The sequence below is a fragment of the Nannospalax galili genome, unplaced genomic scaffold (assembly GCF_000622305.1).
Source record: "Nannospalax galili isolate Female #2095 unplaced genomic scaffold, S.galili_v1.0 scaffold102, whole genome shotgun sequence".
In the NCBI taxonomy this organism is placed as follows: Eukaryota; Metazoa; Chordata; class Mammalia; order Rodentia; family Spalacidae; genus Nannospalax; species Nannospalax galili.
This window is the reverse complement of record NW_008351958.1, coordinates 3398726-3422573: the sequence shown is the minus strand read 5'-3', so window position 1 is coordinate 3422573 and position 23848 is coordinate 3398726. Positions and strand designations below refer to the sequence as shown.

The 23848-nt window shown below is 44.7% G+C and overlaps 1 protein-coding gene across 1 annotated transcript in view; it reads left to right on the top strand.

Moving 5' to 3' along the window:
- The first annotated feature begins 64 nt into the window (after positions 1-64).
- The window catches only part of Sbspon (somatomedin B and thrombospondin type 1 domain containing), a 33714-nt gene continuing 9930 nt past the window's right edge, over positions 65-23848 (top strand). Inside the window, exons 1-2 of the mRNA XM_008848884.3 lie at positions 65-343; positions 16937-17131. Coding sequence (XP_008847106.1) covers positions 133-343; positions 16937-17131 — 406 coding nt within the window. The 5' untranslated portion in view covers positions 65-132. The remainder of the gene's footprint in view (positions 344-16936; positions 17132-23848) is intronic.

Here is a 23848-nt window from a genome sequence, read left to right as displayed (position 1 = left end):
TGGGCGCGCAGCCAGGGCGGCCGAGGGGCGGCGCGGGAGGGTGGAGGGCCGAGGGCGGGGGCCGCGGCTGTCGAGGAGCCGAGCACTGGCCCCGGGCTCTGCCGTGTCGCAGGTGCCGCCGCTGCTCCGGCCATGAGGACCCTGTGGATGGTGCTGTGGATGGCGCGGCTGTGGCCCGGGACCCTGGCTGGGTGCGCCGAGGCTGGGCGCTGTTGCCCTGGCAGGGACCCAGCCTGCTTCGCCCAGGGCTGGAGGCAGGACAGGGTTTACGGGAAGTGCTTCTGCGACCAAGCCTGCCGTCTCATCGGCGACTGCTGCTTCGACTACGCCAGGGCGTGCCCAGGTGGGTGGCCGGGCCCAGGGAGGGGCGCCAGCCATTCCCCCCCCCCAACCAGCAAGCACAGGGCAGGGTACTGGACAGCCAGGGACGTGGTGTCCCCCAGTCCCTTTCATTCCAGCCCATCTCAGCCACCCTTACCCCAGTACTGCCAGCTCTGTTTCTCCATCTGACATCTCCAAAGCGCCCCTCCCCACCAGGGTCTTCATGCAAGGGGCTCGAACCCCTGTTCACCAGCCATTCCCCCCCCCCAACCAGCAAGCACAGGGCAGGGTACTGGACAGCCAGGGACGTGGTGTCCCCCAGTCCCTTTCATTCCAGCCCATCTCAGCCACCCTTACCCCAGTACTGCCAGCTCTGTTTCTCCATCTGACATCTCCAAAGCGCCCCTCCCCACCAGGGTCTTCATGCAAGGGGCTGGAACCCCTGTTCAACCTCTGTGGGGCCTCCTCTGTGGATGAACTCCAGCCCATAGGGCCACCTGGGGCATAGAGGGATGACACTGACAAGTTCCAGGGTTATGACCCTGGGCCAGCTTCCATTACACTTGTTCTATCAACCCCAGGGATAAAGTTTGAGACTGGAGAGGGTGATGAGGGCAGGAAGGTGTGATTACCCTGCTTTGTGCCAAGCTTGCCCTGGTAGGCACCTTTCCTCTGGAGGGGGAGTTCTCAGAGGTCTGAGATCATGTTCCCCTCCATACTCTGACATGAGTAGTGTCAGATTCTTTTTCAAGATCTCTGTGATGTTTTAATCCTGCTAGCTTTTCTTTACAGTGGGTCTTTTTTTAACCTTCAATTTCCATCTCACAGTTCCTTACTCCTTTATAGAGTTCAGTAAATGCTGGTTTAGTTGAATTAAAAGGTAAAACAGGAAATGGGGAGCATAGTCCTGAAGAACAAGATGTGCCCCAGCAAAGCCAGTTTTGGGAATGAAGGTAGCCATGCCTTTGCTAATCACATCCTCCAAAGCTGTACCAATCAAGATTCCAGTATGTGGGGTCCTCAACATCTTCTGGGGGAGAGGATCTACAGTTCTGTGCCACACCCTGGTGAATAGGGATGTTCTCTTTGGTAAGTTTCTTTGCTTTTTCTGCTCCAAGGCCAGGGCATTCTGCCTCTGTCTAGAGTAAGCTGAGAAAGTCACCTGCTCTGGAAAAGCAGTGACCCTGAACTCTGAGTCCCCAGCCCCTCCTCATGGCATCCTACACTGCATGCCTGGTTTCCTGGATAATTAAAGCAATGTGTCTCTCACTCTAGTCAAATCACTCTCTCTCCTGAGTGGCTTCCTTTTATTTTAATTACAGAATTCCTGTAGCCAAGATAATGTGTCTGGGTTTGCAGTAAGCATGGAGATGGAAGGATACAGAAGATGCAGTCTCTACCCCCTAAGAGGTTCTAGCCTAGCTGGAAGCACAGGATAAACTATGAGCAGCATGCTTAGTAGGTCCCCTCTTACCTGCAGAGGATATTTTCCAAGATACCCAGTGGATGCTTAATACCATGTCTCCGTGTGTGTGTGTGTGTGCGTGTGTGTGTGTGTGTGTGTGTGTGTGTGTGTGTTCTACCACATAGTGCCAAGGTTAATCTGTCCTTTCATGTGTTATGTTCAGGTACTTCTTTTGAATCATTACTTTTGCACTTCACAGCTCTTTTTCACTGAAATAAAGGTCACTTGAACACAGTGCTGCAATATCACAGTGGATCTGATGACTGAGATGGCTTCAACATGGCCCATGGGCAGCATTGACGTCCCAGATAAAGGGAAGAGTCATGTCCTGGGTGAATCAAAAGATAGTATGAGATTTCCTCACAGTACCTGGAATGACATACAAGTGAAATCTAATGAATTATTTCTGAAATTTTCCATTTAATATTTTAAAACTTATTTATTATTTTTATTTTATGTACATGTGTATATTGCCTGCATTTAGGTAAATGTACCTGTGTCATGCAATGCCCACGGAGGTCAGAAGAGGCTGTTGGGTCCCCTGGAACTGGAGTTATAGACATTTGTTATCTGTCATGTGGGTGCTGGGATTCAAACCCCGGTCTTCTGCAAGAACAACCAGTGTTCTTAACTTCTGAGCCATCTCTCCAGACCCTCCATTTAATATTTTTAAACAGCAGTTGACAGTGGATAACTGGAATCCTGGAAAGTGAAACTAGGGATAAGGGGTGGGGATTACTCAGGTGATCTGGGAGATGATCTGGAAGGAAGCATTTAAAAGACTTCAGGAAGTTGAAGTTGAAGAAAACTTTCCAGAGGAAATCACCGATGAGGTCTCCAGAAGGGGGAGAGAAGTCCTAGCAGGGAAACCAAATAATATTTCTGTCCAGTCGCCTGTGGAGGTCAGGCTGCTTGTGCCAGGCCTAGAGGCTAAAGAAGTGAACAGAACAGAATGTGGACGCAGCCAGACCTAGAGAGATTCAGGCACTCCAAAGGGATGGGGAGGAGAGGTACTTACGGTGAGGGGAACTGGTTTCTAATGAGGCCTGACAGTGCTAGGTGGAGTTACAACCCTTTTAAGTCTTATTTGGCCACAAAGAAATACTTTTTTTCAGTCTAGGGGGTAGAAATAGTAAAATAAATTGTTTTTGGAGTGGGGATTTATCAAATACGTTCAGGAGATTAAGTTAGTTTACCATCTTTCCAAGAACTCAGGAGCAAATCACAGGAGTGGTGTGCCCGGGGGACAGGGAGAAGTGCTGTGGCTGGTGGACGAAGGGACTGAGACCAGAAAAGGAGATGGTGTTTGGTGGAATTTAAAAGCATATCCAGGAGTCCTAAATGTACTTTCCCAGGGGGTCAACAGAGGAGCTTGCAGGCTAGACAGAAGACTCAAGACCAAAAAGGTGCCCTGCTGGTACATTTTCTGTTCTGAAATTTCTTGTGAGGAGAGAAGGGAAATAGAGACCACTGGAAGCTGACCACTTGAGAGATTGAACCTGTTCTGCTTTAGACCTAAGACTCAGAGCCAGGGCAGTGTGGTGCTGAGAGGCCCAGTCCCAGCCAAGGACAAGAACAGCTGGCTACTTACTGTGGGCGGACAAGAGGACTGCGTGGGCTTGTCTTCCCCCATCAGAGTTGAACTGGCAGCTGGGAACTGCCTGGGAGGGCAGCTCTTGGACTGAAGGCCTCTATTCTCACAGAGTTTTCCCTCCAAATATTCTATTCTTTGTGAATAATGCATTTTGGGAGTGTGTGACAAAGAGATGAAATATTGGCATTCCTTTTTCTAAGTTGAGAGGCTTTATTTTTCTAAGTTGAAAGGTTTCTTTTTTTTCTTCTCATGTAAAAACAAAACAAAACAAAATATTATTGGGCATATAGAATAATTTAACCGCCAAAGAAACCCATTCTGAAATCAATTATCTCAGAAGATTCCATTATGGTGATGGCATAGGTTTAATGCCATAATATATCACAAGCTTCTTCCCTTCTTACAAAGAAAAAATAAAGGAAAAATAAAACATTTTCCATTGGCTGTGCATAAGCCAGGGATGAGCTGTAATAGGAAAGAGAACAGACCCAGATCTGAGGTACCTTGCCCTAGAAGACCTTTGTGGAAGGTTTGTTTGCCTAGTGCATTACCAAGGTTCCTAAGGACTGCATGCTAAGATCACAGAAACAGGGCGCTGCATTGGATCTTTTTTATTAAAAAAATTCATTTATTTTTATTTATGTGTATGAGTGTATTGCCTGCAAGTATGTAAGTGTACCCGTGTTAGTGCAATGCCCGCAGAGGACAGAGGAGGATGTTGGATCCCCTGGAACTGGAGTTATGGACAGTTGTTAGCTGCCATGTGGGTGCTGGGATTCGAACCCAAGTCCTCTGCAAGAACAGTCAGTGTTCTTAACTGTTGAGCCATCTCTTTAGGCCCTGCACTGGATCTTTGACAGCAACTTAAGGAAAGGGTAGAAATAGACATTATAATAATTAACTCAAACAGAGCAAGGCAAAAACAGTAGCCCCTGTGCATGGGTGTCTCGGATCAAACTGGGAGTTGAGGAAACAAGCTGGCTGAAATCCGATAACATCAGGAGTGGCGGGAAAGGGAAACTGTGTTTGCAAATACAGACTCCAAACCAACCAAGAGGAAGAATGGTGCAGATCTTGGTGACTGTGGAAGTGCAGGCTTCACAGTAGCCAACATGGTCTGGTAGGCCACCTGTTGCCTCTCTGCCTTTGCCTCTCAGGGCCTGGAGCCAATACTCAAAACAACTAGATTTTGTATTGGTGGCATACAGTCAAGAGGGGGAGTTGTTGGCACTCAGCCTACATTTACCCTGAGCCAGGCCCTCCCAACCACCTCACAGCCATTGGTTCACTAAGGGGTCACAACTTGCTGAAGTTATTTTTCATTTGGGTCTCATTTATGAACAAGGAAGCATGGAGAGGTTTGGTCACTGCCCCAGGGTACATCACTCACAAGTGATGGAGTGGGATTCGAACCCAGGAAGCCTGGATCCAGGACCCACAGCTTTTAAACATTCTATTTTGCTGTCTTGAGGAAATCAGGGTTTATGGGAAGCTGTGCAGGGTATGCTCCAAACAGATGCTGGTAGAGGGAGCAAGTGTCCTGCCTGTTAATTCTGTTCCTGGCCAGCTCTGTGTCCTGCTTCTCTTTGTTATTTCCCTACTTTCACCAATTCCAGTTTTGGTGCTGAGGTTAAATAAACCCCAAGCCCATGCCCTGTAACCCCAAGCACAGGCTCTATAACCAAACCACATGCAGGCCTCTTCACAATCACCTGATCCCACTTGGTGTGTCAAGAGAATAGTGCAGCCACCCTACCTAAGGATCACTGCCCATAGCTTCACAGGGCACTGCCACCTGGCATAGCCACGTTTCCTTTTAAAACTGACATCTTTGGGGCTGGAGAGATGGCTTAGCAATTAAGAGCATTGGCTACTCTGGATTTCATTCCCAGAACCCACATGGTAGCTTACAACTGTCTGTTATTCTGGTTACAGGGGATCCAAAGCCTTCTGGCTTCCACAGGTTCTGTACAGCTGTGGTACAAGACACTCATACACAGGAAATAAAAATAAAGTAAAATCTTTAAAATTTAAAAACTAAAATGACATTTTTCTTCATGGACTGCCTATCTGTATCTATATATCTATCTATATTTATTGAAGATAATTTGGAACCTATAGGAATGCATAAAGAGGGCTGTAAAGGCAGCTCAGTGGTAGAGCCCTTGCCTACCATGTATGAGGCTCTGTGTTTTGTTCCCTAGCACTGCAGTAAGGAGGTGTGGGGGGGTCACAAATACATAAAAGAAGAAGACAGTTCTAGAAAACTGCCATCCAGAAAAAGGCATGACTGCCCTTTTTATTTGTATTTTCTTTTTTTCCTGGGTTTATCTGGTGTGTGAAAATCCGGTTGTCTAATGAAGCAGTCTCTTTCTTCACCTTACTGCAATTTCATAAACTAGTCTAGTTGATGTCTCAAAAGATTTGTTTTAAAGCCTTTTGTGGGTCAGATGACATGGTTTTTACTTGAAGAAGAAAGCACTTGAGCTTTGTGAGGCACAAATAGTGCCTTGGGCAATGTGGTCTCATCTGGTTCTTAGCAAAGCTTCTACAAGGTTACATATAGAAGGATATACATACACAGAAAGGAAAAGGTGGGTGGCAATTTTAAAATTGTGTCACCATGAAATGTGGGTGTCTTTGGTGTGCTGGGAGATAAAGGCAGCTCTTTTGTTTTTCTTCCATAGAAATGTCAAGCAGCAATAGCTGTGGACAAATGGATAGTGCTGTGAGTAGCATGAAGAATATGTCCATGAGGATATTAGGACTATTAGACCTTAATGTGAGGGAGAAAGTGCTTGGTTGTGGGTTTTAGACTTCTAGGTAGCAAAGAGCCAAGCAAGCAGGGCTGGGTGTCAGAGAAGAACAGTGCTTAAGTTTGTGTGATGGACCCAGGAACATGCTACATGAGAGTGAGATCAAGAGGTTACAGTGAAAAAGAAAGTACTCGAAAGGTATTGATAAGATAGAGGGCTCTTCCCTGGCTAGCAGTTTAATTTGATGTGGCGTGTGTGTGTGTGTGTGTGTGTGTATAAGAGCTCTAAGTGGGCATGGAAGGCCAGAAAGTACTCAAAAGGTATTGATAAGATAGAGGGCTCTTCCCTGGCTAGCAGTTTAATTTGATGTGGTGTGTGTGTGTGTGTGTCTGTGTGTGTGTGTGTGTCTGTGTGTGTGTGTGTGTCTGTGTGTGTGTGTGTGTCTGTGTGTGTGTGTGTGTCTGTGTGTGTGTGTGTGTCTGTGTGTGTGTGTGTGTCTGTGTGTGTGTGTGTGTCTGTGTGTGTGTGTGTGTCTGTGTGTGTGTGTGTGTCTGTGTGTGTGTGTGTGTCTGTGTGTGTGTGTGTGTCTGTGTGTGTGTGTGTGTCTGTGTGTGTGTGTGTGTCTGTGTGTGTGTGTGTGTCTGTGTGTGTGTGTGTGTCTGTGTGTGTGTGTGTGTCTGTGTGTGTGTGTGTGTCTGTGTGTGTGTGTGTGTCTGTGTGTGTGTGTGTGTCTGTGTGTGTGTGTGTGTCTGTGTGTGTGTGTGTGTCTGTGTGTGTGTGTGTGTCTGTGTGTGTGTGTGTGTCTGTGTGTGTGTGTGTGTCTGTGTGTGTGTGTGTGTCTGTGTGTGTGTGTGTGTCTGTGTGTGTGTGTGTGTCTGTGTGTGTGTGTGTGTCTGTGTGTGTGTGTGTGTCTGTGTGTGTGTGTGTGTCTGTGTGTGTGTGTGTGTCTGTGTGTGTGTGTGTGTCTGTGTGTGTGTGTGTGTCTGTGTGTGTGTGTGTGTCTGTGTGTGTGTGTGTGTCTGTGTGTGTGTGTGTGTCTGTGTGTGTGTGTGTGTCTGTGTGTGTGTGTGTGTCTGTGTGTGTGTGTGTGTCTGTGTGTGTGTGTGTGTCTGTGTGTGTGTGTGTGTCTGTGTGTGTGTGTGTGTCTGTGTGTGTGTGTGTGTCTGTGTGTGTGTGTGTGTCTGTGTGTGTGTGTGTGTCTGTGTGTGTGTGTGTGTCTGTGTGTGTGTGTGTGTCTGTGTGTGTGTGTGTGTCTGTGTGTGTGTGTGTGTCTGTGTGTGTGTGTGTGTCTGTGTGTGTGTGTGTGTCTGTGTGTGTGTGTGTGTCTGTGTGTGTGTGTGTGTCTGTGTGTGTGTGTGTGTCTGTGTGTGTGTGTGTGTCTGTGTGTGTGTGTGTGTCTGTGTGTGTGTGTGTGTCTGTGTGTGTGTGTGTGTCTGTGTGTGTGTGTGTGTCTGTGTGTGTGTGTGTGTCTGTGTGTGTGTGTGTGTCTGTGTGTGTGTGTGTGTCTGTGTGTGTGTGTGTGTCTGTGTGTGTGTGTGTGTCTGTGTGTGTGTGTGTGTCTGTGTGTGTGTGTGTGTCTGTGTGTGTGTGTGTGTCTGTGTGTGTGTGTGTGTCTGTGTGTGTGTGTGTGTCTGTGTGTGTGTGTGTGTCTGTGTGTGTGTGTGTGTCTGTGTGTGTGTGTGTGTCTGTGTGTGTGTGTGTGTCTGTGTGTGTGTGTGTGTCTGTGTGTGTGTGTGTGTCTGTGTGTGTGTGTGTGTCTGTGTGTGTGTGTGTGTCTGTGTGTGTGTGTGTGTCTGTGTGTGTGTGTGTGTCTGTGTGTGTGTGTGTGTCTGTGTGTGTGTGTGTGTCTGTGTGTGTGTGTGTGTCTGTGTGTGTGTGTGTGTCTGTGTGTGTGTGTGTGTCTGTGTGTGTGTGTGTGTCTGTGTGTGTGTGTGTGTCTGTGTGTGTGTGTGTGTCTGTGTGTGTGTGTGTGTCTGTGTGTGTGTGTGTGTCTGTGTGTGTGTGTGTGTCTGTGTGTGTGTGTGTGTCTGTGTGTGTGTGTGTGTCTGTGTGTGTGTGTGTGTCTGTGTGTGTGTGTGTGTCTGTGTGTGTGTGTGTGTCTGTGTGTGTGTGTGTGTCTGTGTGTGTGTGTGTGTCTGTGTGTGTGTGTGTGTCTGTGTGTGTGTGTGTGTCTGTGTGTGTGTGTGTGTCTGTGTGTGTGTGTGTGTCTGTGTGTGTGTGTGTGTCTGTGTGTGTGTGTGTGTCTGTGTGTGTGTGTGTGTCTGTGTGTGTGTGTGTGTCTGTGTGTGTGTGTGTGTCTGTGTGTGTGTGTGTGTCTGTGTGTGTGTGTGTGTCTGTGTGTGTGTGTGTGTCTGTGTGTGTGTGTGTGTCTGTGTGTGTGTGTGTGTCTGTGTGTGTGTGTGTGTCTGTGTGTGTGTGTGTGTCTGTGTGTGTGTGTGTGTCTGTGTGTGTGTGTGTGTCTGTGTGTGTGTGTGTGTCTGTGTGTGTGTGTGTGTCTGTGTGTGTGTGTGTGTCTGTGTGTGTGTGTGTGTCTGTGTGTGTGTGTGTGTCTGTGTGTGTGTGTGTGTCTGTGTGTGTGTGTGTGTCTGTGTGTGTGTGTGTGTCTGTGTGTGTGTGTGTGTCTGTGTGTGTGTGTGTGTCTGTGTGTGTGTGTGTGTCTGTGTGTGTGTGTGTGTCTGTGTGTGTGTGTGTGTCTGTGTGTGTGTGTGTGTCTGTGTGTGTGTGTGTGTCTGTGTGTGTGTGTGTGTCTGTGTGTGTGTGTGTGTCTGTGTGTGTGTGTGTGTCTGTGTGTGTGTGTGTGTCTGTGTGTGTGTGTGTGTCTGTGTGTGTGTGTGTGTCTGTGTGTGTGTGTGTGTCTGTGTGTGTGTGTGTGTCTGTGTGTGTGTGTGTGTCTGTGTGTGTGTGTGTGTCTGTGTGTGTGTGTGTGTCTGTGTGTGTGTGTGTGTCTGTGTGTGTGTGTGTGTCTGTGTGTGTGTGTGTGTCTGTGTGTGTGTGTGTGTCTGTGTGTGTGTGTGTGTCTGTGTGTGTGTGTGTGTCTGTGTGTGTGTGTGTGTCTGTGTGTGTGTGTGTGTCTGTGTGTGTGTGTGTGTCTGTGTGTGTGTGTGTGTCTGTGTGTGTGTGTGTGTCTGTGTGTGTGTGTGTGTCTGTGTGTGTGTGTGTGTCTGTGTGTGTGTGTGTGTCTGTGTGTGTGTGTGTGTCTGTGTGTGTGTGTGTGTCTGTGTGTGTGTGTGTGTCTGTGTGTGTGTGTGTGTCTGTGTGTGTGTGTGTGTCTGTGTGTGTGTGTGTGTCTGTGTGTGTGTGTGTGTCTGTGTGTGTGTGTGTGTCTGTGTGTGTGTGTGTGTCTGTGTGTGTGTGTGTGTCTGTGTGTGTGTGTGTGTCTGTGTGTGTGTGTGTGTCTGTGTGTGTGTGTGTGTCTGTGTGTGTGTGTGTGTCTGTGTGTGTGTGTGTGTCTGTGTGTGTGTGTGTGTCTGTGTGTGTGTGTGTGTCTGTGTGTGTGTGTGTGTCTGTGTGTGTGTGTGTGTCTGTGTGTGTGTGTGTGTCTGTGTGTGTGTGTGTGTCTGTGTGTGTGTGTGTGTCTGTGTGTGTGTGTGTGTCTGTGTGTGTGTGTGTGTCTGTGTGTGTGTGTGTGTCTGTGTGTGTGTGTGTGTCTGTGTGTGTGTGTGTGTCTGTGTGTGTGTGTGTGTCTGTGTGTGTGTGTGTGTCTGTGTGTGTGTGTGTGTCTGTGTGTGTGTGTGTGTCTGTGTGTGTGTGTGTGTCTGTGTGTGTGTGTGTGTCTGTGTGTGTGTGTGTGTCTGTGTGTGTGTGTGTGTCTGTGTGTGTGTGTGTGTCTGTGTGTGTGTGTGTGTCTGTGTGTGTGTGTGTGTCTGTGTGTGTGTGTGTGTCTGTGTGTGTGTGTGTGTCTGTGTGTGTGTGTGTGTCTGTGTGTGTGTGTGTGTCTGTGTGTGTGTGTGTGTCTGTGTGTGTGTGTGTGTCTGTGTGTGTGTGTGTGTCTGTGTGTGTGTGTGTGTCTGTGTGTGTGTGTGTGTCTGTGTGTGTGTGTGTGTCTGTGTGTGTGTGTGTGTCTGTGTGTGTGTGTGTGTCTGTGTGTGTGTGTGTGTCTGTGTGTGTGTGTGTGTCTGTGTGTGTGTGTGTGTCTGTGTGTGTGTGTGTGTGTATAAGAGCTCTAAGTGGGCATGGAAGGCCAGAGGCCAGGTTGCCCATGGCAAAGAGTTTGAATTTCATTTCAAATACAATGAGGGTTTGCAAAGCCCCAGAGGCTTGTGTTTAAACACTTGGTCCCCAGTTAGTGGTGCTGTTTGGGGAGTTATGGAACCTTTAGGGGGTAGAGCCTTACTGGAGGAAGGAAGTCCCTGGGGGCGGGCTTTGAGAGTTTATAGCCCCACCCCAATTCCTGCTTTCTCTCTCTGTTTCCTGTGTGCAGTTGAGGTGTGATATCTCAGGTTCCTGCTCTTGCCTTCATGCCATGATGGGCTCTCTATCCCTCTGAAAGTATAAGTCAAAAACTCTTTCTTCTTTAAGCTGCTTTTGGTCCTGTTAGTTTACCACAGCAACAGAAAAGTAGCTAGTATACCTGCTCTGGCACAACCAAACAACAAAACACAAGAACAAAACCAAAAAATAAGCAGAGGTACAGTTTTTATGGTAATAGCGACTTGGATATGACTAGCTATCCTTATGAGAACATGTGAAAACATATCTTATTCTTGTGCTAGCATAGTATAACTCACTTTTTTGTTCCTAGACATTCTTCCATGGCTGGAGGAAGGGCTATCTGACAACCTGGAGGTTTCTGAGGAAATGAGACCAACTGACCAGTGAGAAGAACTTGATCATTCCCTACTCTCTGGGTGATCCATTACCTCACTTTCTTCTGAGCTAAGAGCTAGAGGTGTGCTAGGCCAACTGGGAACCTAGATCTGCTCTCTGTGTCTGTACTCCATTCCCTTTTGGTGCTTGGTGGACTCACCTCCCAAATGAAAGACTTGCATTCAGGTCCACATCCCACAGGCTGCTTCTGGTGACACCCAACCTGAATATTAGGTTGAATTTAAACAAAGAAAAGAAAACGGTCACCAGGTTTCCTACACCCATTAATTCTAGGCTTCTTTTGCTGAAAGAGGGGGCAGGTGGGATGTTACCATCAAATCCTGTTTAGTAGTTGGGAAGCTGTGATGGAGCTTGGAGTCCAGGGCCATGATGCACAAACACATCAGTGACATACCACATTAGATGCTTGTGAAAGTAGATATGGAGAGTGAGACTATCTTCAAATCCGATCACAGAGTACAGATCTCGGTTCCTATAGTTGGCCTAGCACACCTCTGACTCTTAGCTTACTAGAAAGTGATGTAATGTTATCTATTAATATGAATTAGATATACTTTAGTGGGAAAAGGGACAGGAATGCTAAATGAATAGTTCAACAGGAAACACATGTCATACAGCTTGTAATATATGATTTATGGTAATAAATCTGTCTGAAGTTCCTGTACTTCCTCTAACCTCTGTGACCAAAGATCTCTTGTGATCTACAATAGCTTCCAATCCAAACAATCAAAAGTTCAAAGTGAACCGAGAATAGTATTTCCATGTGGAGGGGGATAGATATCTCTCATTAATCTTCTATCACAAGGTCTTATGGAACACCTGTTTATTCGTATAATTATATTTCAACTCCCTTTTCCACTTTATCTTACAATGAAACAATGGAGAAACTGCCTTGGAACCTAGAACTTTCTGGTTGTCTTTATGAGACTTTTATTCCATTTATATATTTATTCATTTTGAGATGAGTCTCACTAAACTTTGTCCAGGCTTTTCTTGACCTTCTGGGCTCAAGTGATCTTCCTGGCTCAGCCGTTGAGTAGCTGGGACTATAGGTACAATATTGTAGCTCTTATGGGACTTTTAATATCATGGATTTATAAAATGGGAAATAACTTTTTGTCAAGACAAATCTTAGCCAATAGGAATAAAATTGCAATATAGCCTGGTGTGGTGGCTCACGCCTTTAGTCCCAGCACTCGAGAGACAGAGGCAGGCAGATCTCTGTGCGTTCAAGGCCAGCCTGGTCTACATAGTGAGTTCCAGGCCAGTTGGGGATACAGGGAGACCCTGTCTCAAAAGACCAAAAAAACAAAACAAAACAAAAATTGCAATGTAATAATTCTGTAATTTTTGGAGACTTTGGTAATGGGACCAAACCAAATGAACAAATATTTGGCAAGAGACATAGATTCCTGAGGCTAAATTCTGTCAGAAAATACTTCCTGATGCCATCTTTTACCATATAGAGTAAAACGGAAGGCCAAATTACTAAATTCTAAGTTAATAACATGGAATTTTTTTATGTTTTAGTATTATCCAAAAATTGGCATTTGAAATAAATGCAGTTTTTAAAATCCAAATATTAAATGGTGTTCAAGTCAAACACATGAAAAGACTAGGTAGAGTCAGGAATGATGATGAGGTCTGGAGAGGAAGTAAGGTGATGAAAGAATTAGGGACAGAAGGAGACCTTCTGAGCCAGTACCGGCCTAGGAGCCTCTTTAAATGCCTTCTGGACAGGCCCTCTCTGATTCCTGGATGACATCATATGAGCCACTCCATTTCATCACGCCTTTCCCACCATGGTCAACTGAGACCTTTTCTGGACCCTAGTTGCTCATCTCTAAACTCCAAGCCTTACGTTTATGCAATTATAGGCCATAGAGGTGTGAACAGAGGAAGAAGGATATAAAGTGTAGGGAATCCTTCTGCAGCCCCAAGCCTCTTGTCTTTTTTTGGTTCCCCTCTCATGTTTTTGTTTGGCAGTTTTGAAGCAGTTATAATGCATTTTAGTCATTTTCATCATCATGAAACACTTCTCTCAACAAGTCTCCCCCTACTTTCATACCTTCTTGTTGTGTATGACCCATGTACACAAATGTGGGTGGGAGGTTATTTACTGGAGCAAGAGCAAGTTATCAATGGCTTTATCAGGAAGAAAATGACATGCCCTCCCTCAACAACCATTAACTGCCAATGGTCCCTCAGGGAGGTGTGGGACCCATGATGAAGTATTGAGGACCCAGTTGTGCAGGTAACCACAGCTGCAGTGAACTCATGAGGGCAATGGCTATGTCATGTCCAGAAAACATCTTTTTGCTGTGCAGCTCCCCATCTTCTGGCTCTGACATTTTTTCTGATCCTCTTCTGTGATGTTCCCTGAGACTTGGATGGGATGATAATGCTGTCTCATTTAGGACTGAACACTTATTCATGACACTTTGGCCAGTTATGAGTTTCTACATGAACCACTGTCCACTCAAGTAAGAAACTTCTTTGTTGGAGGCACTAGTCTATGGATAGGAGTACTTAAAAGGAAGTTTGACAACACGATCATTTAGTAAAACAGTAATGGTAGGTTCCCTCTTAGGGCTTATGCCTTCCTAGCCACAGGTGCTTTACCAGGTTTACAGAACTAGACATGAGTTCCTTCATGTGGAGTGGGCCTCAAAGACAATCAGAAAGTGATTGGTTGCCCCTATATTAGTCATGCCACTATTACACTAGAGGGCACACCATGCCTGGCAGGTCTTATTCTACCTCACACGATTCTACCTCACAACTGGGAAAACTATTGATGACTTTTCATTCCCAGGAGCCTGCAGAGTATCGTCTGGGACAATGAAGGCTAAGCAGGAGAGAGGAAGCTTCTAGCTCTGCTCCAGCTTGATTGCTCTGTGTCATGTGACCGAAGTGTGGTGTCTTCAGCAATAGGGTCTTACCATCAAGTTCTGAGAGGGTAACAAAGAGCAATGGCAATACTGTGTATTGTGTGGCCCGTGGGACCTGTTTGGCCAACAACTCAACAGGGTATATGCCATACCTGGCACTGAGATTTTTGTTTTATAACTCATGGCTTCTGGGAGGGATATCATCCATCCTTGGAGGCTACCTCTATTCAAACATTTTTAGATTATTTTTAATTAGCTTATAAAATAACAGATTTCCATATAACCTTTTCATATAACCTTAGTTTTGGTTGTACCCCCCTCCTCCCCCTTCCTCTTCTCTATCCTCCTGCTCACTTCCCTGCTTAGACCTTTCCAACTCCCAGTAATCCCTGCATCCACTATTATGTCCAATGTGTTCTGCTATCCTTCTTCCTTTAAGGCGTTCTCTCTCTCTCTCTCTCTCTCTCTCTCTCTCTCTCTCTCTCTCTCCCGGCACTTTTCTATCTTTATGGTCTTTACTGGCACTCAAAGTAAAACATACTACCCTGAAAATTCATAGCTAGGATTGTATGTAAGGGAGAACATATAGTGTCTGTCTTTCTGAACCTACGTTATCTCATTCAGTATAGTATTTTCCAAATTCATCCATTTTCCTATGAATTTCATAATATCATTCTTCTTTATTGTTGAATAAAATTCAATTGTGTTTGTGTACCATGTTTTCCTTATTCACCCATCCATTAATGGGCATCTAGGCTGGGTCCATTTTCTTGCTATTGTGAATAGACCTATAATGAACATGGAAGTGCGAGTTGCAGGGTGTGGAGTCTTTTGTCACATGCCCAGGAGTGATCTAACTGGGTCACATGACAGTTCTATTCTTAGCTTTTTGAGGAACCACCACACTGATATCCATAGTGGCTGTACCAGTTTAAACTCCAGTTTACAGCAGTAAATGAAGGTTCTCCTTGCCCTACATCCTTGCCAGCATTTGTAGTCATTTGTTTTCTTGGTGATAGTGATTCCGACTGGAGTAAGATGAAATCTCAAAGTAGTTTTAATTTGCATTTCCCTGACGGCTAAGGATGTTAGCTGCTTTTTCATGTAATTAGCCATTTGTGTTTATTCTTTTGAGAATGCTGTTCAGTTCCATAGTCCATTTTTATTTGTATTTATTGTTTATTCAAAATCTCCAGTATTCATTCAATTGGGGGTTGGGGGGGCAGGTGCAAAGGCAAACAAAATGAAAATAAGGAGATGAGGAGAAAAGCAGAGGAAAACACATTAATGAATAAAAATCAAGCCCATCATTCATCTCTTCTGGCTCCTACTGATGGCAGTAGTCCATAGATCATTTTTTAATTAGGTTGTTTTCTTGATGTTTAGTTTTTAAAGCTCTTTGTATATTCTAGACACTAATCCTCTATTAAGTGTGTAGCTGGCAAAGATTTTCTCCCCTTCTGTAGGCTATCTCTTCACTCCATTAAGTTTCCTTTTCATAGAAGCTTTTTAATTTTTATAAAGCCTCACTTGTTGATTGTTGGCCTTATTTCCTGAGCTACTGAAGTCCTATTCAGAAAGTCCTTATTTATACCTGTATCTTTAAGTGAACTCCCTATTTTATACTTCAGTAGTTTCAGAGCTTTAGGCCCAACATTGAAATCTTTGATCCATTTGGAACTGATTTTTATGCAGGGTGAGAGATAAGCACCGAGTTTCATTCTTCTACATAGATATCTGGTTTCCTTGGCATCATTTGTTGAAGAGGTTGACTTTGCTCTAATGTGTGTTTTCAGCATCTTTGCCAAAAATCAAGTGGCAGGAGTTACATGGACTTATATCTGGGTCCTCTGTTCTATTCCATTGATCTATGTGTCTATTTTTGTGCCAACACCATGCTGTTTTTATTACTATTAATGTAATTACATTTTGAAATCTGTTGTTAATTCCTCCAACATTTTTTTTGGACTCAGGATTGCTTTGGCTATTAGGGGTCTTTTGTGCTCTTTTTGAGACAGGGTCTCCCTGTAGCCCCAGCTGTCCTGGAACTCACTATGTAAACCAGGCTGGCCTTGAACTCACAGAGATCCGCCTGCCTCTGCCTCCTGAGTGCTGGGATTAAAAGCGTGCACCACCATGCCTGGCTATACATACTTTTTTTTCTGTTTTTGCAGTGATTTTATATTACTATTTTTATAAAAATTTTTATGAGAGTGTTCTGGGGATGATGAACCAGGTATAGGGATGCAGTTAGGAGAAATAACTCCTAATGTTCTATAGGCAATGGCTGGTAACAATTTTATGTCCTGTTTGTTAAATTTTAAACTTTTAAATTTTTATTATTTATTTTATGTGTGTGAGTATATTGCCTGCATGTTTGTAAGTGCACCTGTTTTGTGCAATGCCCATGGAGGTCATAAGAGGGTGTCAGATCCCCTGGAACTGGAGTTACAGATGGTTGTTGATTGCCATCTGAGTGCTGGCCAAACCCAGATACTTTGTAGGAGCAACCAATGCTCTTAACTGCTGAACCATCTTTTCAGTCCTAGTTTTATATTCTAAAATAGCTGTAGTTCCTAAAACAAGAAATGCTCAATGTGAAAGCAATGGATTTGTCAGTGACTCTAATCTACTCATTGCACATTGCATACATGTAGTGAAATATCATACTGTCCCCCATAAATATGTACAAGTGAAAAAAAAAGATCTAAAAAGAAAATAATGTTATGAGCAGAAGCAGATAAAAGTCAATATCAAGGATGAAACAAAAGCAAAGGTCTCCTTCCTCTGAGCCCCAGTATGAGGAAGTACCCTGCAGGAATTTATTTGGGTGTGTCTCTGGCTCAGACCAACCCTCAGGATCCTGGATATCTGCCCCCTCTCAGAGGTACCTGATTATCAGTTAACCATCAGGGTGGGTGGAGTCTATGTCAACTGGGACGTGCTGAGACTTTGTGTGTAGCCCTGATACAGAGCCCAGATCAAGGCCAAGTTCACGAAGGTAAATACTGTGTTGGTGGGAACAGCCTTGGCAGGCTGGCTTGGTTTACTCAGGTGAGCGTCCTGTTGTACTGTTTTTCAGCTCGCCCATGCTTCGTGGGTGAATGGAGTCCCTGGAGTGGCTGCGCAGATCAATGCCGACCCACCACGCGAGTCCGCAGGCGCTCAGTGCGGCAGGAACCACTGAACGGAGGGACGCCTTGCCCACCCCTGGAAGAGAGAGCCGGCTGCCTGGAGTACTCCAAGTCGCAGAGCCAGGACTGCGGGCACGCCTTTGGTACTGATGTTTTCTTGTCTGCTGCCTTTGTTACCTTTGATGACTGGCCACTTCATCCTGTGAAAGGTCATGTGCTATGTAAGGAAAGTTCCACACAGTGCAAAGTGTGGGATGGGCCAGTCTGCCCCAAGTAGATAGGAAGCTCAGGAAGTGCTTAATAAAGAGATTAATAGCCAGCTGCACAAACGCCCCTCTTTCCCTCACTTCCCTCAGTTTTTATGTGTTTTTAACGCAGTGACCCATTCTATTGTGCACTGACTCGGTAATAAACCATGTGAGTATGCACCCTTCCTCTCTCTCTTGCTGAGGAGTTAACTCACATGCTAAGCAAGCACTCTGTCATGGGGCAATACTGCAGCACCCCCTGCATGCATGTGGTTTTCAGTAAATCAGTCAAGTTGGTGATCTATGACTTTACATAGAAAGATGATATTTCACACAGACTAGCAATATTAGGTCAGTCACTTCCATTGTGATTTCTGGTTAAACAGGGAATTTTAATTTACACATTCACAAACATGAAAATGGTAGAAAAGCGATAAACTTCTAAACAACAATAAAACAATCTTTTAAGACACTTACCTCCCAGGGCTGAGAGATTCAAAGCACTGGCTGCTCTTGCAGAGGACCCAGGTTCGATTCCCAGCACCCACATGGTGACTAACAACCTTCTGCAACTCCAGCACCCTCTTCTGACCTCTGGGGCCATTGCATGACAGGGGTGCACTTACATACATGCAGTCAATACACTCATACACTAGAAATAATTTTAAAAACAAAAACAAAAAACATTCCTCCTCTCAAGCTGATTAGATTGGGCTGAGGTGGTCAAATGTGTGATTTAATTGAAAAGATCACCCTGTCTGGGTGATGGATCTGATGGATCACCAGACAGGGTGCAGAGGCAGGCATTTGCATTCCCAACTACATTAGAGGCAGACAAATCATTAAGCCCAGGAATTCAAGGTAGGCTTGGACAACATAATAAGACTCTTTATCTCAAAAAAGAAAGAAAAGAAAAACGGCTCTGGTGTGGCACAGAAGGGGGCTAGGAAGCTGGCTCACTAACACACCAGGAACTGCCTTAGTCTCACCAAGAAATAAACAGAGGCCAGAGCCAATGTGTTGATCTGGATAGAATCCAGTAGGGCAAAAACACTGACTTTCCAGGATAGCAAAGGCCATATGTTTTTCACAGGACCTGGAAATTTTTATGTCAACATAATCTTTATCAAGCAATTTCATTCCTTCTCTCTCTTTTTTTTTTCCCACATACAAATATTAATTTGTTGAGAATCAATTGGTGCCAGGCGTGGGCTGTATGCTGGGGTTACAGTGATGAGGAAAGTTGGCTTGACGCCTACTGCTGTGCGGATTGCAGTTTAGTGGGTAGTGGGAGGGGGCATAATCATTAGATGACCTTAGGAAATTCATCCCAGAAGTTTGCTTTGGTAGTAATAAAACAGTTCAACACTGTTAAATCTGATGGTCAGTTGTAGAAGGTTTAAGGGGCTTGAGGACTGACTGATCAAAGGCAAACATAGGACCCCGAGAGGCAGAAATTATTGAGGAGGTGGTAAGAGAGGGATGCTTGGCTTGAAGGGTAGAAGAGCCATCTAGAGGAGAGGAGGGCACAGAAACTCCCAGGGATCTTAGTGATGTTGCTCAGCAGTACAGTGGGGAGTTTCTGGATCTGGGAAGTTTGAAGGGTAAGGTCAGCTTGGAGTCTACAACCATAAGGCTCTGTCTCATCAATGGTCAGTGGATATACTAGGTCTAAGTACCACAGGTATGCCAGCAACAAGCCCTAAATAACTAAACATCTGCTTGTTTGACTAGTGTGTGTGTGCATGCGCATGTGCGTGAATGTGTGTGTGTATGTGTGTGTGTGTGTGTATACATGTACATGTAGAGGTGGTCAGAGGGCAACCTCGAGTGTCATTCCTCAGGTACCATCTTCTTTCCTTCCTTCCTTCCTTCCTTCCTTCCTTCCTTCCTTCCTTCCTTCCTTATCAGCAAGTTTTATAAACAATGCCTTGCTTTTCTTCCTTCCCCATACTAAAACCTTAACTCGGGCATAATTCATAGTACTGCCACCTAACGTAGGACGACACCAGATTAAAATGTTACTGGCTATTTTCTCCATATGTGTTTTGCTTTTCCTCCCCCTTTCTCTCTCTTTCTTTCTCTCTTTCTCTCTCTTTCTCTCTCTCTCTCTCTTGCTCTTATAGGGTCTCTCACTGGCCTGAAACTCATCAATTTGGCTTGGTTGGCTGACCACTGAGCCCCAAGGATCTGCCTATCCTGGCTTCCCCAGTGTTGGGATTCCAAGTGCAAACCCCCACATCTGGCTTTTTTATGTGAGTTCTAGGGATTGAACAAATCCTCAAGTGCTTTACCCACTCAGCTATTCCCCCAGCCCTTGTTTAGTTATTTTTAAAACAATTGGATGTGGAAAATTTTGGTTTTGGTGTCAGCAGGCTTTTGAGCTACAGAGAACTCTATTTTTAGATTCTCGTCTTTTTCTCAACAACCTTAGAAGAGCTATTAAGGTGCTTTCTACAGGGACCATTGTAATCAGATCTATGCTTGGAAAGGATCACAGTGGAGGGGTTGGGGTAGAGGCCTCTCATTGATGCAGCAGCCACATTAAGCTTAGAGAGAAATAATTAGGCAGCTTCAAAGTGGTTGCTCACAGAAGCAGTCACAGGGCACAGTTTGTTTTCAGTCCAGGCCCTCTGCAGAAACACTACAGAACTGGCTCAGCAAAATGTTCCTGCATGATTATTGGGGTTGTTTTATTTTGGTTTTTGGTGGCTCTTAAAACCTAGAGTCTACCTATTAGGAAAAGCACCCACTCTATTCATTCACAGCATTCAGTGGCTAAGTATTTCTTCAATGTATTAGACCCTCGAATGCTGCCCCAGACTGTTGCATACCCCTTCCCAGTCCTTGGTCTGTGCAAGACAGTGTGGCAGGAAAGTCAGGGAGAGGATGACATGAAACAAAAGATGAGTTCATGATTCAACCCCTAGGGGTCTCCTTTCTGCCTGGAAGTGCCTATTTCTCTGTCCTGTGGCTCCAAAAGTCCCTCCTCAAATGTCCTCCTTCCCCCCACCCCAGCTCCTGCCACACTCCACTAAGAAGATTCTGATGAACAACCCTTGAAGTTGCTAGTAGCCTTGGTTTAACAGTGGCGGAGACAGCCGTGATTACTCTTCCTTCCTAGCAGTACACTAGTTTGCCAAGGGAATGGAAATCTTCACATTTTTCATACTGACTTTGGTCCCCAAAGTTCCCACTGGGGATGTTTCACAGTGATGATTCTAGTCACAGGCTGGCTGAAGGGTTAGGACCCCTTGATTATTCTAGTCCAGTGGTTTCTAACATGAGGTCCTGGACCAGGAGCAGCTGTACCACCCAGAAACTTGTAAGAAATATAAGTTCCTGGGGCCTGACCCAGACCCATGGGATCAGAATCCCTGGATCAGCCCCAGAATTCTGTCTGAGCTGTGGAAGGGCTTCTGGGGAATCTGATGATCACTGGAATTTCAGAATCTTTGTTCTGGTCCCAAGCATGGCCACACACTTGCCTGTGTCACAGCTGGCAAACGTTTCCGAAGTGCGTCCTCTTTTGTGATAATAATGTACACAAAGGGGAATTCATTTTCTCTAGCAAAGAATTTTTCAGAATTGTGATAGAGGTATATTCACTCTACAAAAAGGAGATAAAATATACAGGGTTTCCCCACTTTATTTGATTCAACAATCCCCCTACCCCCAAGAAACAATTCACTAAAATCACTAATGGTCATGAAATATGCTTTAGAAGATGGACAGTTAGAGAGAAACCAGAGGGAAGTGAGAGACAGTGACATGAACATTCAGTTTGGTGATTCTTCAGGGCTTGTTTCACACAAGCTCCTGTCCATTCAGACCTTAGAGCTTGTGTAGAGGCTTTTGCAGATTGCAGTTACTGGTCTAGCCTTGACTGAAGATCGGTCCTCCTCTCTCAGGGAAGGACTCTTCAACTGAGTGCACAGCTTCTGGAGGAACACACATGGAGCAGTGAGGAGAAACTGGCATTCACCTAGCCAACCAGTCTAATCAACCCTGGCCATCAGTGGGGGTGACAGATGTCATAACCAAAGGCTCTGACAATGAATTAATCATTCATTAATTTAATACACATGAATTAATCATTCAAACCAATGAATTAATAATTCATTAATTTAATACACATGAAGCACTGCTACGTGTCATCACTGTGTGGTAGGTTTTGGAGATCCAATTGCCTCACTACACCTGGCCTTGAGAACTTGTATGAACGTTCTTGAGTCAGTCCTTATAGAAATCCTACAACAAGTGTATTAATTTTATGGCTGATGTAACAAATAACTAGAAACTTAGTGGCTTTAAAAATGGCACAAACATTATCTTACAGTTTTGTGGGACAGAATTCAGCACAGCAAGGGCATACTCCTTTCTGAAGCTCTAGGGGATAAATCCTTTCCTTGCTTTTTCATGGATGGAAGGGAATTCTTGATACACAAGAGCAGAAAGCACAGCAGACTGTATCCTCCAGTTACATGGAAAACAGAACTTCTAAGCGATGGACCACACTTAGATATTTGGCTAAGGAGAGTTCTAAGCACATTGTTGAAAGTATAGCCTGGTTTCTTCTTGCTGCTCATAGTAAAGCAGGAGGAAAAAAAAAGAGATAGATTGAGAGGAAAAACTTAAAGGAATCAGGATTATGAATTGGGTAATTCTCAGCCTGCTCAAATGGCAAAAAGATGCTAAAATTAAGAGATTTGCTCTTAAGAAAATAAATCTAGAGGAAAACACTGAGGATGTAGCTGCAGATTTACTTAATATCTCAGTTAAATCAGCACAAACAGTGGCTTAATACAAATTTCTTACCTTACAGTTCTATAGGTCAGGAGTCTGATCTAGGTCTCTCTGGGCAATGACTTCAAGATCAATGGGCTGCATTCCTTTCTGGAGCTCAAAGGGCTGATCTGTTCCTTGCATTTTACATCTTCTGGTGGCTGCACACATACTCTTATGCCCCTCTCTGTCTGCACAGCCAGCAACATCGCTGTGCCTTTCTTCTGAGTCACATCTCCCTCTAACCAGACTCCTTTAAAGTCCCTTGTGATTACCCGTGGCCTATCTAGAAGACCTAGGAAAACATGCCTATTTAAATTCAACTGAGTAGCAGCTAGAATTTCTTGGACATCTTGGAAGTAGAGGGGTTTGCCATTCTGTTTACCATAGGGAATAGGACAAGGTCATTGACCTTGAACTCCATGAAGACACTGGAGTTCTGGAAGGTGACAGCATTATGCAGGGCTATCAGAACTCATAGCTATACTCAAATCCTATGGGAATTTCCCCTTCCATATTGTCATCATTAAAATTATGATTCGATTCTGGTAAGTGGATAAAAGTCATGTGAAGCCTGTGAACACAATCACTGAAGCTCTCCTGTTAATGAGTTTTTCTTGTTTCATTTAACGTACAGGATTATATTGTATCCTTAAAACACATAAGCAAAGCAGAATTGTTGCCCATTACTATGGTTTTTCCTACTTTCCTCACCCCAAAAGATCAATGTGCATTAATATAAGCTATGTTTCCAGATAGGCGCTATTTGCCAACTTACTATTGTGTTCACTTCTACACTGTATCTACAGACCAGTGATTGTAAGCCAGCTTTTGTGACATGCTGTTGTATCAGAAAGCTTATGAAATTCTCAAAGCTTTCATGTTCAAAGGAAATATGTGCAGTGCCATGCTTTTTAAAAGTGGAAGTTGTTGTAAAACTGAACAATGGCAGACTCATAAGTCGCCAACAAGTTGGCAAGTGACCTGTGACCAAAGAATATATTGCATTTGAATATTGCTGCCAAGAAGGAGAAAGGAAGGGAAATAACATTTATGGAGCGCCTTTGTCCTGGGCACCAGCTACATGCTTCCACGCAGAAGCAGAGGTGGAGCTGAAAGCAACAAATCATTTCTAAATTATTTACAACTCTCGTGGTATGAAAATGAAACCTGTGGGTCATTATTAAAGAGTGGCTTTTCTTCAAACACTGCAGGCATTCCGGCTCCTGGTCTATGTGCTGAAGGCTCATGTGTAGGAGAAGGAAATCCTGAATCCAAGCCCAGGGGCTGCAGTGAGTAGGGTTGGAGCAAGGTGCTTTTTGTGCCAAATAGTTTTTTATTAGATATGTTTCATACGAAAATGAAGCTCACATTCAGAACACTGTATTCCCTGAAAGTTAAGTTTAATTTAATTAAGTATTCATTTCTCCACTATTTTTGTTTGTGCATGTGTGTGTATGAAACTGTGCATGTATTTGTGTGTGTGTGTGTGTGTGTGTGTGTGTATGTTCACTGTGGCTTCTGAATCACTTTTTCTTTGTTTGTTGCAAGGTACTTTTAGGAAGTGCCATAAGTCAGGCATGGTAATGCTAAAGCAGGAGGATTAGGACTTCAAGGCCAGCCTGGGCTACCTGTCAAGGCCCTGTCTCAAAACAAGTGAACGAACAAACACAACATACACACACACACACAAAAAAAACTGAGAATATAGCCAGGTATGGTGGTGCACACCTTTAATCTTAGTACTCAGGAGGCAGAGGCAGGTGGATCTCTGTGAGATTGAGGCCAACTTGCTCTACATAGTGAGCCAGGCCAGCTGGCTACAGG